This window comes from Lycorma delicatula, chromosome 11 (assembly GCF_047948215.1).
Source record: "Lycorma delicatula isolate Av1 chromosome 11, ASM4794821v1, whole genome shotgun sequence".
Classification (NCBI taxonomy): domain Eukaryota; kingdom Metazoa; phylum Arthropoda; class Insecta; order Hemiptera; family Fulgoridae; genus Lycorma; species Lycorma delicatula.
Window position 1 is genome coordinate 76,718,642 of NC_134465.1, and position 14,979 is coordinate 76,733,620.

At 27.9% G+C, this 14,979-nt stretch overlaps 1 protein-coding gene across 9 annotated transcripts in view; it reads right to left on the minus strand.

The window, feature by feature from the left end:
* The window catches only part of Clc (clathrin light chain), a 70,667-nt gene extending 60,173 nt beyond the window's left edge, over positions 1 to 10,494 (minus strand). For 2 of the 9 annotated variants that reach the window (XM_075378729.1, XM_075378728.1), the window contains exons 1-3: positions 10,354 to 10,488; positions 7,190 to 7,326; positions 3,250 to 3,351 (exon numbers count right to left, since the gene is read on the minus strand). In XM_075378729.1, coding sequence (XP_075234844.1) covers positions 3,250 to 3,351; positions 7,190 to 7,326; positions 10,354 to 10,358 — 244 coding nt within the window. In that variant the 5' untranslated portion in view covers positions 10,359 to 10,488. Of the gene's footprint in view, positions 1 to 3,249; positions 3,352 to 7,189; positions 7,327 to 10,131; positions 10,255 to 10,353 lie in introns of those variants that run through there. The other 7 variants (XM_075378730.1, XM_075378731.1, XM_075378724.1 and 4 more) reach the window with 6 other exon arrangements.
* Positions 10,495 to 14,979: the final 4,485 nt, after the last annotated feature.

The window sequence follows — 14,979 nt, forward strand, 5'->3', positions numbered from 1 at the left end:
GATAGATTGTAACAGACTAACCCTAATTATGAAAAAAACCATTGCAGCGGGTTTTCAGGAAAACACGACAAAGCTATTCGTGTGGATATAATTACCATTAATAATACTGACAATACGCCTGTCGATTACTAAGAGAAATTTCTAGGTGTTGTATTACATGAAAATGTTTCTTGGGATTATCAAATTTACTTAATTTGCATTGAAATCACATCATATTGTTTTGCTTTGAAGCGCCTCAATAAAACAATAAGCTTTTCATCATTATTACTATTTATTATGCTTATATAAATTTCCTCTTGGGGCTTCCTCAAAAAATTATAATAGTTCTCTAAAACTATTTTGCTGTTTCTCAAAAAAGTGGACTGATATCATTGTTCAGTACTGAAAGTATGTAGACTGATACTCAGAAAATTATAAATGATAACTTGTACGTGTGTTTATATTTATGAAACTGCCATCTCTGCTAAAAAGAATAGTCTGTTACTCTTGAAAAAAATAAAATAAAATCCAACTCTATCAAATCCAAAACAAAACTTTTACATAAGAACACAACACTTTGCCTACAAAAGAAAGGGCAGTATTATTTTTCCATTGCTATTTTTAATTAAATAGTGAACCGTTTGAAAAAATCTTTAGATCAATTTATTTTAAATAAAATTAAAAGATTTTCTTTTTACAAATTTTCAAATAAAAATCTTCTGCATGAAATTCTGCATCTCCATTCAGTGTGTATATAAATATCTACTCAATAATTTTCATCAAAATCATCTGAATGATAAATTACTTGGTAATTTTTTGTAATTAGTAGTTTCATGTAATTACTTTAATATTATTTCACATGTTTATATTTTAAATAATTAAATATGAAATTTTATCACAACCACTTTTTATTTTATAGTCAATCATAACTGATTATAAAATAATTTGAATTTTGTGATGTTGCTTTAATCAAGATTTTACCACAGTTTCCCTTATTCATAAAACCAAATGCAAGGGCAGTTCTTTTTTCCACCCATCAAGTAGCATACCCCACCCATTCCTCATGTGATCTACATAATACATTATTATTTTTAAATCCAATAAATACAGTACAGATAAAGGGTAAGAATACTCACCTAACTTAGTGCTTTCGGAGTGTTACTCCATCATCAGCAGTCAAAGTTTACAAATTAAACATAATTAAAATAATAAAAATGTAGTTAGAATTTTAAATGGATTTCAATGTGTATATATATATATATATATATATATATATACTTGAATCACAGTAGTTAAAACGTTTTATATCTGCCGCAGTAAGATAACGAGTCATATTACACTTAACAGAGCAAGGTTTATTTATTTTATTTTAAGAGATAAAGCCCACACTTATAAATTTGCTTCACTGTTCTCCAGCAGAACTTTACAGTTTATAAAGCTGGGTGAACAGTTTCTTTTAGATGTAAATTATCATTCATAATTTACTGTAATAAATAATAAAAGATAATTTGGAAATACTGATAATAAATAATATTTTATCTTTGCCGATCCAATAAATGGAATAAGGTTAACAACTTTCATTAATTTATAACAAAAGAAACATTTTCATGATTACACGCAATAAGCTTAGTGCACAATTTACATGAAAAAAATATACGACAAGCACTGGCATATTATGAAAACTGTGAATGCATCGTAATTATATTGCATGCAAAATGTCTTCACTCGAAGAAAATAATCATAGATGTGACAATTAATTCATGTAAATAATGTAATGTACACTTATCAAATAATAATGCAGAATATTACAAAAAACTGAATACATGCAAATTTATAGTTTATTAATTCAACAGTGAAATAACAAATTTTGAATGAAAAAACGTTATAACTATTAAACTCCTTAAATACTTACATAAACAAAAATATTTAATATAAGATAGCAGCATTTTAAACAATTTTTTCGTATTAAATATTATTTAAAATTTTAACTAAAGGTTTCTATTCGATAATAAATAAGGTCCAGTGCCTAGTTACGTAGAGTAGTTCAGCTTGTTTATTTATGAATAATTACTTGCTCGCATGACAAACTGATTTTTAAAATAAATTGTTTGGCCCTGATAATTAAGATGCATGTAGTGGAACAAAAGCAGATTCATTATATTACATTATTTAAATATAAGCAAGCCATCTTATCGTGAGGAAAACTCAAACAGAAATTACCATACAACATAATAAAATTTTATAATGTACAATAAATTTTTAACTGCATAATTTTTCACATTGTTTGAAAAACTCTTTTTTTTCTTAAGTTACAGAACTATTTTCAACTATCACTAATATACAAAACTACATTTTAATTATTTAGTAAATGGTTTTTTAAGCTAACAACCAAAAATAAGTAATTAAATTACATTACTATAGTAAGAAATAATTCGCTTATGATTTGTTGCACTAGGAGAAAAAAAAAATGTATATAGGCCATCGAACAAGCCTTTCAAAACTTACTACTAGAGTGTAAGACAAGTAAACAATCATAAAAATTCACTAAAGCATAATAATTACTTTTTTTAATACAGATAGACCGATTTGCAACCTTATCCTGCAACCCGCATAAAGTACTTAAACAACTATAATTTATGAGATGTTTCTTGTATATTAATTTTCTTTCTGAAAAGAATGTAAACATATTTAAGCCTGTACTGGCAATCGATGAAAAATAAAATACTGAAATAATTCAAATAGCAATACTTTAACTAAATCTGTGACAAAACAGCCTCATGGGTTCTTCTCAAGTATGATGAATAGGCACATGAATGGAACAAAACATACACAGATTCCTAAGTCACATGACACTTGCTGAATTTTAACTGAAAAACTGCAGTCCATTCACCTGCACCCCCAACAGTAATAAACCTGATATACACAGCTGTAACTTAGAAAGACTGCAGCTATCCTTCTGTTACCCGTTTGTTGCCATGGATTGCAGAACAAGATTTAACAGTGTTCACCCCTCCCCCACCACAAAATATGGTGTGGGGGAGATATTTCAGATATTTTAATTCAAATATCTCCCAAGTTCCAACAGTATATTGCTATCAAAAAAATGTCAGATTAAATATTAAAATTAAGAATTAATAATAAATGTTAGAACTGCCAGTATTAAAAAAAAAGAATCTATTAAAAAATATTTTGTGCATAAACAAACACAAACAAAAAATCTATTTTATATGATGTAAATAAAACAACTCAATTTTTCTTTAATTATCTTACCATCTTTACTAAGAGGTATATCAAATCCGCCATCATTTTGTCCTAGTGAATTTATCATTTCAAAACTTCCAGTCGATTCATTAGCAGCTAGATGTGTTCCTCCTATATACACACATATACACATTCATACAAATTACAACACTACATGCAGTAAAATGTTTAAAAAAATTAACATAAAAACACAATGAGAAAATAAAATAAATAAACATTCTGCTAACATGTCATTGTATTAATCTTAATCATTAAAAAAAAAATCTAAATGAACCAACAACAATTTTTTTTCAAATAAAACAATCAATTTTCCTAACTAATTTGTAATAAGTACAATAAGTTAGGAACAAAAATAATGAAGGCTGAGGTAACAAAAAAGAATTTATAATGAAGATACTGATCGCAAAGAAGACTAATAAAAAAGTGGATTATTAAATATCTGAAAATGTTTTTTAACTAAGAAAATGTAGAAAAAATAGTATTTTGGTTGGTATAATGGATGTAAAGTTTAGACTTACAGAAAAATTGGTGAAAAAGTTGTAAAAGTAAAAGAACTGAAAATATTAAACACATGTAAAAAATCTACTGATTAGACAGAGTAAGGAATGGTGAAGATCTAAGACGGAGAGGGATTACAAGTAGTTAGTATTAAGAAATTTGGGCATGAGGAATCTTAATTAAGAGACGTATTAGAAATAGTAATGAGATAAAAAATAAGAACAGAAAAGGGTCAAATCTGCTGAGAAAGCCTATTATGAAGGAAACTGTGTTATGTAAGACAACAGATAAGATACACTATCTGCAGTGAAGGTTTGGCTAAGGTTTATAGATCAGTGGAATGTTTCCATTTGCCAAAAAATTCTGGGGATGAACAAACTGATGTCTTTCTTCAAAACCTGAAACTATTCTCAAGTCAACTCTTTGGTTTCATCAACAGGTTGTGTTCACCTGCTCCCTGGAGTGAGCTTCAAAACTAACCTCAGAATGGGAATTGTTTGCCTTATTTCTCTTTCAGATAGATTCTAACAGGTGTTTCAAAAAGGACACAACCTAAGAAGGTAGAAGAAGTCAGGCATAGGCAAATTTTATTTCTTCCTACATATCAGTTGGCAACTGATATGAGTAGTTGGCCTACTCATGTACTCAACATTCGCAGCTTGTAACAGTTTAAATGTCCTTATACACTAGTGCTATACCAGTATAAATCGTCTCTATTTTGTTAACTTTGTTGTTTTCCAAGGACGAATGTGTGTTTATTATTGAAACTTATTGCGCATATAAATTTTATGAACACGTGAAAGACGAGTTTCGGATAAAATTTCCCAATTCTTCAGTTTCTAATAAGTCGACAAAACTAAATTTCATGAGACCCACTAAATTTCATCCTCCACAAGTTCTGGAGGATGTGAGAGAATGTTTGACTCACTTGCCCAGAAAAACGCTTGTTAAACTATCTTCACAAGTGAAGCCTTCACTATCTACAGCTTTCAGGGCAAGTAAAAAATTACAATCATATGCTTACTGTATCAATGTTGTTCAAGAATGAAAGAAGTAGACCGTGGAAAACTTTTACAGTATTATCATCAGTTTTTTTCTCTTGATGACAATTTTGGATCGTATTTACTTCAGCAACAAGGCATGGTTTCACTTGGATGGATTTATTAACAACCAAAACTGCTGAATATGGAGCACTGAAAATCCTCGGGTTTCATGAATGACCATTACACACGTGTAAAATTGGTGTTTGGTGTACAATTTTCCGATGTCATGTAATAGGGCATAATTTTTAATACGCCCTATTATATGTCGTTTAATAGGGTATATTTTTTGACAAATGTGTAGATGTGTCGTTTATCGTAACTTAATTGAAAAGTTTATTGCCAAGTTATATTTACATGAACAAGAACATTGGTTCCAGCAGAATAATACAATGTGTCATACTTCTAATGAAATGCTAGATATGTTACGGGAATTTTTTGGTCATCGTTTGATATCAAAAGGGTTCTATCCTCCAAGATCCACATATCTTACACCAGCAGACTTTTACCTGTGGGGATATTTAAAAAATGTAGTTTTTAAAAACAATCCTCATACACTTGACAAATTGACGGCTAATATTGAAAGTGAGATTTCAAACATTACAGAGCAAACATCATGAAAAGTGTCTGCAAATGTTATGAAACATGTACGAACCTGCATCAAGATCACAGGAAATCACAAGTTATTAAAGGTAATTTGAACATTGTTGTATAAGTATTTTATTAACATTAATATTTTTGTAATAAATTCACGTTGTCAAACAAAGGGATTGCGTCCTTTTTGAAACACCAGTTACTTCTCACCGACCAACCAATTTCTTTATCCTTAACAACCCCTTTTTCTTTCACGGTTTAAGTTTCATGGATTTGGATCAGAACCACCCAAGAATCAATCTATATCAAAATACATGGGATATAGACTTCCTATTAATCTGTCTTGGAATTAATCTATTCCTAATAATCTAAAGTGCTCTTGGAATCACTTTTGAAAAGTAGTTCCTAAATAAATTTTTTTGACTTCTAGGAGTCCAATAAAATCATTATTTAAAACTACCAGATAGTAGGAATTTTTTTCTATAAAATTTGACTAGCCTATACACAAAACTATTTACTAATGAAATTAAAATTTTAAAAATTCCTTACACCGAAATGCAAATCTCCAGAGTGAAGGAGTTTGACATCTAAAGGCAAGTACCTGAAGGAAATTAGATAGACTAACAACATTTTACAGTTTCATAGTTCAAAACGCAGAATATAACAAGTAGTAGGAACATGTAAACGAATCAGATTAACAAACAGAAACTGTTACACTATTTTATAAATTCCACTTGCAAAATGAAAAGAGGGATGTTACTGAAGCGAATGAACTTTTGAATGTGAAACAGCTGTTTATCTAATATTAGTTAAAAAGAAAATAATCATATAATAATTCTGAATACGTCACCTACAATAATCTATACAATTAGTATCAGAGAAACTGTCTGAGAAAATTCATGAATTTTTTTGAATAAAATAAATTTTTTTAAATAAATTGAAAAAACCACACTACAGAACACATTAAAACACGAAATAAATGTACATCTACTACTTTTTAAAACTGTAAGTGTTTAAAAATTGTTATAATTTCAAACATTTTTACAGTGAACAAATTAATCAATATTAACACTTCACAAAATCATGCAAGAAAACATTTCAATAAAAAAAGAAAAACAATTACATAAATAGGTGTCACATAGATGCAACACTATAGATAAAAAAATAATATCCAATAAATCACCTTACCAATTTTGAAGTCTATATAAAATAAATTTAAATACATAAATATTTTATTAATAAATTATTTATTTTTTAACAGTTAAATCAGCATTACTATATAATCAAAACTATTTGATACATACACTAAAAAGGAATTCTTTTAAAAAATGATTTAATCTCAAAAAAATAAATAAATACTCCCATTTTTATTTTTTTGCAGTGGAAAGCAAAGTTGTTAAGTTAGGTAACATTATTGTGTATTGTTACAAATTTAAATTTTGAATTCTGCATGTAGAGCACTGATGGTAAATAAAGTGTAAACAGTACACTTTTTAATATTTTAGATAATAATTGTTGAAATAATACGACACATTAAAAACAGATTATGCAACTGTTTTTATCATTCAAATATAAATCTTACATTTAATTCTTAAAAAGATCCATCCCTTTTTTCTTTCCTTTTACATGTCATTTATTTCAAAGAGAAAGTTTTATAAGTTTAACAAAATACCCCCTCTAATTTATTATACAAGTATAATAAAATTCTCTAAAATTATTCTCAAGTATCCTTTTTTAATTTTAATAAGATGCCCCCTCCTTTTAAATTATACACATCAATAATTAAAATAATAATTTAAAAATTGAATCTTTCATACCATTCACAACAGGTGTAACAGCTGGTTTTAATTCATCTTCCAGACCTGCCAACTGATCTTGTTCTCTAGCTAAAAATTCTGCAGCAGGATCCACCTCAGTGTCATCAAAATTATCACCAAATCCATCCATTTTATTGCTACAAAAACAACATTATTTTTTTTTTTTAATAACATAAATGCTTTAACTGGTTCAAAACTTTGAGGCATTTCAATATCACATTTAAATTTCAATTACGTTCATACAAAATTACTAGGTCTAACAATGATAATTTCCGTAACAATAAAAATATGAAAACTAGACTAGATAAAATCTATTTCTGTTTCAGAAAAAAGTGGGTAGTCTATAACAAGGAATTAAACTTCAGTTTAATCCTCAACACAAGTTACATGTAATTTTTAAACCCTAAAAAACAATTTGATAATATAGAATTGAATGAAAAAATTGATTTTGAAATATTCAAAAAGAAAAATAATTTACAACTTGGGTTGTTACATTTCATTTCAGCTGATGAAAACTATCTAAAGTCATTTTATTTTCTATTGAGGCAACATTTCATATACATGGAATCATAAAGTCATACTTGTCTATTATGAGGCTCAGAAAATTTACACAAATTGGTGGAATTCATCCACAGCTATTCAAGAGTGAATGTATGCATGATAACATTCTGAATCAAATTTTTGGGCTATTTTTCCCCATAAACAGACTATTATGGGACTCAATATCTTAGAGAATTTTGTTTCTACAGATTAAAATTGATTTGATTTGGACAGCCTAATCTTTCAACAGGCTGGGAAGTTTAGCAAACTATACTCAACAACAGATTCCCAGGTAGCCCGGATAGGCAGAAAACTCCCATCGCTTTTTCACTGCAATGTCCTTATTTGGCACAGATTTCTTCTTTTGGGGCTGTGTAAAAAAAACTAGTGTATACCAAGAAAAATTCCAGTCACTCAATAACCTACATCAAAGAATAACGACAACTGCAGAAGCAATTCCTACAGACATGCTTCCTAGTGTGAAATGAGATGAATTATTGGTCTGATGTCTAGAAGGTTGTAAACAGAGGCCCATATTGAGTTACATTAAAATATAAAAACCAGTAACTCTGAGCAATTACTTGATTAACTTCAATCTTGTTCATACTTTATAGACCATAGCAAATATGCTTAGGAACAGGAAAAACAGAAATATGTCGGAAAGCCCATGCAAGGTAGAGTCCATGCTGCGTTATCAGTATTAGAGTCAATTAGCTGTCAGCTTTTTAAGTTATCAAGACCTGTTATTTATTACCTTACCTTGATAATTTATCCCCAACCTTTTTCCACAAAACTCTAATCTTAACAAAATTCTAACCTTAACCCTAACCTCTCTCCACAGAACAGATTAGCATCTGAAAACGTCACCATAACTGACAAAACTGATTGCTAATTGACTAGACTATTGATAACGTGGCACAAATTTTGACCTAGCAAGGGTCACCATTGTTCAAACCTGTTTTCCGACATTTAGATTTTGTGCTTTCCTGATCCTCAGCTATCTACTATGGTATATTAAGTATGAAAAAAATTTTAATTGATCAAGTAATTATTCAGAATTACCAAGAAAAACTTTAGACTTTCTACTTTCATGTAATAAAGCTCGCACAATTGTAATTCTAAAGGTAATACGGTAAATTTATTCTACACCACTTTTTAATATATAAGTAGAAGCAATATTATGAACTGAAGGAAAAAATTAGAACTAAGTAAATATTTAAGAGAACATAGGAATGTAAAGACTTGCTGATTTCTTTTGCTTGAAGTAAGGAAGAGTAATAAATTGTGTATATCTACTGCTAGGCAAGAAATTTAATTTGATAATAAATAAAAATACATTAAACAGAAATTACGATAAAGTACATATAGTTAAACAGTTGGTTAACATCTGCAAACACAATTTTCTGGATATCCAAAATTCATGCATTAAATGCCAGCTCTAGTTTTTTTTAATTAAGAAAATAAATTTTGACAGAGTCAAAATCAATACTATTGATCAATTGTTGAAAATAATAGAAATTTTGGGAATGATATATGCAAAAACATAGTAAATTTTGATAAAAGGAAAAAAACTAGAGAAATTGTGTGAAAGTTTGAAAAAATAAGTAAAGTATCATTACATAACATTTTAAATATTTTTTTACTGCACAAAGGTAGACAAAGAATTAAAAAAGGCAATAATATTGGTTGTATTAAGCATAGTTTCCATCCAAAGAAAGATTTGCAATATTCATAGACTACAAATAATTAAAAAAGTTTCTCAACAGTATTTTGCTACTTTGTACTATGGCATTTTTTAGTATTATTTTGTACTGCTTGCCATATAGACTATTATAATTGTGGTTCATTTTTCATAAATTTTAACATAGATAATTGAAATGTGGCTAGCAACAACATGTAAAATCCTGTTTAATTTTGTAAATCATTATCAATAAACATTTTTAAAGTAACTAAAAATTAGTTTAAAAATTTAAAAATTAAATAAAAGATTAGTGGAAAAATAAGTTAAGGAAAAAGATTTAAAAATTATTTTTTTGAAAAATCAGGCTTTGTAAAATGTAATACCATCAGTAAAATTCAGGCAGATCATCTAAGTGACAAACTAGTAGACCAGATTGATCTAATTAAATGTAATATAAAATTAAACACAAAATTAACCCTATAAATTATTGTGAAGTATGAAACTTAATAAATAACGATTGCACTATTTCAATTATTAGAAATGCAAATGATATATACTTTTAAACATAATGAAAAAATATGATTATAAAAATATCTTAAATCTACACAAGACATGGAACATCAACCTAGTAACGCCTACTCAACCGATAAAAATTTGGTTAAAAAAAAGTAAAAAATAGTATTGTAAAAGCAAAACCAATTAAAACCAATATTATAATTACGTTTAAAAAAAATACTTTACTGTGGTTAAAATAAGTCTGTATAACAAAGTAATTAAGAGCAACTAAAAATCGACAAGAAAACAGGACACCACACTATACATCAGCTGTAATGTACAAAACGTCAGTAGTACAGAAAGACAACTGTCAAATATTTTATACTAATAAAGTACTTAATTAACGAACATTGATTTACCAGATAAAAAGAATATATAAAGTTATTACCTCATAAATAATTCAATTAAAGAATAATTCTTAGCATTTACAAACGTTGAACTGGTAGCTTTAATAAAGTAACATATGTATTGTGTTTATTCACGATGATCGACAATGAAAGTTATTTAAAAACTTAAGGTTTGCAAAAACAAACTGAACAGAATGTTATAAATAACCCGCTTTTGTTACTTCAAGCATTTTCAGTTGTCAAATATAGTCATGCGATCAAATATAGTCATTGGTATTGCTGTCTTAGCCTGGAATCAGCTGACGTTAAAGCTGGCGGTATATTTTTAACAAACACACATTCTGAATTTGTTAAAAATGGTGTTATAATTGAACTATATTTGTCCCAATTAGGGTGCAACGTTGTTTGAGCCATATGAGCAGAAAGTAGTAGTTACGGTAATTATTTAGAAATATGATGCGCATTCAAAATTCAATAATCATGGCGTATGTTGTTTTCACCGCGCTGATTTTAAATACAAAAAAAGTGTACTTTATTGTAATTTTTGACTTTTTATTTCTGATTTTTAAATAAAAAATTACTTATTTCCGCAGCGGCGAGAGCATCATTTTGAATTTATATTAATATTGTCTTGTATTTACATTTTAAAATCTGCCAAATTGATAAAAAGGATTAATCAGACGAGATTAGCGAGCATTATTATGTTTGGCTTGGTTATGTTCATATCGTACGAAGTTCATTACACGGAATCGTTAATTACCTAGCCTAACTATGTAATTTTTTTAATTTCTAATTTCAGTGAAATTTGCAACTGATTTCAGTTATTGATAAATTATAATGGAACGTAAAGTGCAATTAAATTTTAAAACTGAAGTTTAATGAGTTTCTGGACTTTGTATGATATCAGCAAACTTAACCTAAGCTCGCTTCACTCTATAACCTCGTCTAATTTAAAAGCTACAGTAGAGCAACACTTTATTTACAATCAGCGAAGTGAAAAATACAACATATACCAAGATTATTTACTTTTGAATGTCCATCATCTTTCTAAATAATTACCATAATTAGTTTAGAAAAATAAGTCAAAATAATTACTTAAAGAATAAGTAAGTAAAAGAAATTATTATTAATATGAATAATTATTACTTTTACTTCAACTAATATTTTATCTCTAAAGCAATCAATTTTCTGTTAGTTATATCTCTCATATTTTTACTTATTAAATATACAGTAAAACTGAACAAAATTAAATGAAATTGACATAGTTAATGTTAATAGCATGTAACACCTGAATATTGAGTGATTGCAAACTTTGTTAAAGAAGATAATTTGGAAGAATAACATCAATTAAGAAGGATATAAAATCCATTATTTGATCACCACAACCCATGGTAGAGCACTTTTAGCCTGAAAAGGAAACTGTTGTTTTATAAGAATAGAAATTTAATATAATTGTATAAATTTACCAAAAAAGAAACAGACAAACTTTTTTTTTTAAATAATGTAGTAATTAATATACATTACACATAATTCTTAGTGACAATAAATGTTATTTTATATATATATTATATTTTCACTGAGTTTTGATTTTTAAGTCTGAACTAAAATAAATAGAAGCTGAAAGCAAAACAGAAATAACCATTACACTAGTAAATAATAATTAAAATTGAAACAAGAAAGTATAATCATCAGGTATGGGGGATTTGAAAGCTTATGTTTTTGCATGTTTTGTGTTTCATAAAAATTAATTTGAACTGCAGCCTATTTTTGAAATTTTGCTGCTTCCTTTTGTGTACTTGCTGCCTATTTCTTAAACTTGCAGTGTCTTTTCATGTTCAGGTGATTTGGAATCACTTAGGAAGCACAAGTCAATGGATTTCCATGTTGAAGAAATCTCTTGTCTCTTTCCAATTGTGTTATAGAGTATGAAGCTTAATTAGGGTGGAGACAGCACTGCTCAAGGAATCAACTGAATGTTACATCTGTAAGCACTTCTGTCTCTAGAAATACTTCACTCAGTCTGATTTGATCCTTGCTTATTTGACCTCACTAAGAAAAAATAGTATTACTGATTAGTTTTACTACGACTCCTGATAGAGATATAATAACTACCCTGTTAAATGATCTATAGATGTATGAACTAACATTAATGTTCATGAAAATACTTATATTTTGAATTATTGGATTTTTGTTGCCACTGATGAGAATATATATGTCTTCTCCTAAGGTAAATAATTTAATAAACTTATTTACAGTCTCAGTAATTTATTTTTCTCTTTAGCTGGCACTTCATGTTATATATCTTTTTTCTGCAGCTCTGTCAGGGTAGCTTTTTTCCCAAAATTTTCTTTGAATAGTTTTACTAAAGTTTGCACACATCATTCTTTTTCTGAGAAGCTTTCAGATGTGATTTTGAAATGAGTTCAGGGAGTTGTTTTAAGTAAATAGTAAAAAATAGGTAAACTATATACATATATATATATATATATATATATATATATATATAGTAATTAGATATCATTAGAAGATACTTGCTCATTATTAAATTTACATTCAAAATTACTCATTATTCAATTTTTAAACTATTTACATTGATTATACTATTAACACTTTTCTTCTTCCTGTTTAGCCTCCGGTAACTACCATTTAGATAATTCATCAGAGGATGAATGAGGATGATATGTATGAGTGTAAATGAAGTGTAGTCTTGTACATTCTCAGTTCGACCATTCCTAAGATGTGTGGTTAATTGAAACCCAACCACCAAAGAACACCGGTATCCACGATCTAGTATTCAAATCCATGTAAAAATAACTGGCTTTACGAGGACTTGAACGCTGTAACTCTCGACTTCCAAATCAGCTGATTTGGGAAGACGCGTTAACCACTACACCAACCCGATGGGTTATACTACTAACACTATTGTTAATCAATCTTACTGTATGATTAATAAGTAGTAATATGAAAGAGAAAGCAAACAGAAAATCATTTACAAATTATTTCTTACGGTAAAATTAATTGATTAATCATATTGAAATATGTCATTTATTTCACCCTTTACTTTTTACTCCTGAAGTAATTACTTTTACTTTTTGCTTTTTCTCTAAAATAATTACTTTTTTTGTTAATCTGATTCAAATCAAGAAAATACTTTTAAATGATGCGTAATACACTTCTTTTTATACATTTTGATAAAAGAAATTACTTTTATGAAATGAAATACATTTTTATTCATAGAATTTGAAGCAGTCAGTTACTTCAAAAACCTTTGGTAAAAATAATTTCTTTTACTTCATATGCCCTAATATGCATTTGTGTTTATAGATGTACAATATCTGTTTTTACAAGTACAATCTTTATATTGATAAACACACACACCAGTTCATGTGAGAATGAATTGAAAGATCACTACATTGAAAGAAAAAAAGAGATTTTTGAAAATTTTTGTTTTCTTTTCAGGCCAAGAACTTTTCGAATGGTCTAGATACATAAACAAAGGCTTAGAAAATGTTGCCCAGAAAAACTGAAAAATCTGTGTACAATATAGCCTTCAGACAGAAAAACAAACAAAACTTTTGTAATAACAACCAAACAAAAATTTATAAAATATTTTTTTTAAATTACTTCAAAAGACATTTTTGTAAAATTTAAAAATAATGACATTACTGACCTCCATGGGAAAATTACACAGCAAAAGAAAAAATACAAAACAAAAAAATAATTAGCATGTAATTAACAATTACAACACACATTTTTTTTTCTCTCCTGTTTAGCCTCTTTAACCACTGTAAGGAATTACTTACGAGGATCTTATGTATGAATGATGTGCAAATGAAGTGTAGTGTTGTACATTGCCAGATCAACCATTCCTGATATGTGTAGTTAATTGAAACTCAACCACCAAACAACACAGCTGAGTTTACCACTAGACCAACCCAGTGGATTAAAATATATAAATTGATTGTTCCAACTATGCAGTGTTCTCTACATTAGTCAAATGAACACAACTTTAATAAACAAAAAAAAAAAAGAATAAATAAATAAATAAAAAAAATTAGTCTTTCAGGCAATGTAATATCAACATGTTACTCTATCTCACTGACAAAAATCCTTCAACAATGACAACCATCTTCATATTCTACACATACAGAACAAGGAACATGTCTTAACACATTGTAATTACTATGAGATATATGAACAAAAAAAAAAACCAATAATGATACACAAAATTAATAGACAATTCATGTTACATACATTTTTCGAACATATTCTAATGTATCGACCGTATTCTAAGGTATAATTAAAAAAAAACCGCCAACATTATATGACTAATGTGTAACAACATAACATCGTAACAGCCGAGAATGATCAAAAAGACGACTGAATGTGTTTTGAAGTGATTTTTTTTCTAAACTTTTTATAATACAATTTGGTTTAGTTTCTCATTAAAAGGTTATATTTTTAAATTGATATCATCGTTGACCCTGATGGCCAAGAACAAAGTAAATAATATTTTGTATTCTTACGATTAATTTTGTAAAAAATTAAATTTCATAGATGGATTATAAAAAAGTATGTAATTAATTGCTTACGATTTTATAATTAATTTTACGAAAAAATAATTTTTCTTGAATAGTATGAACTGTTTATACAATAATTAAAATCGT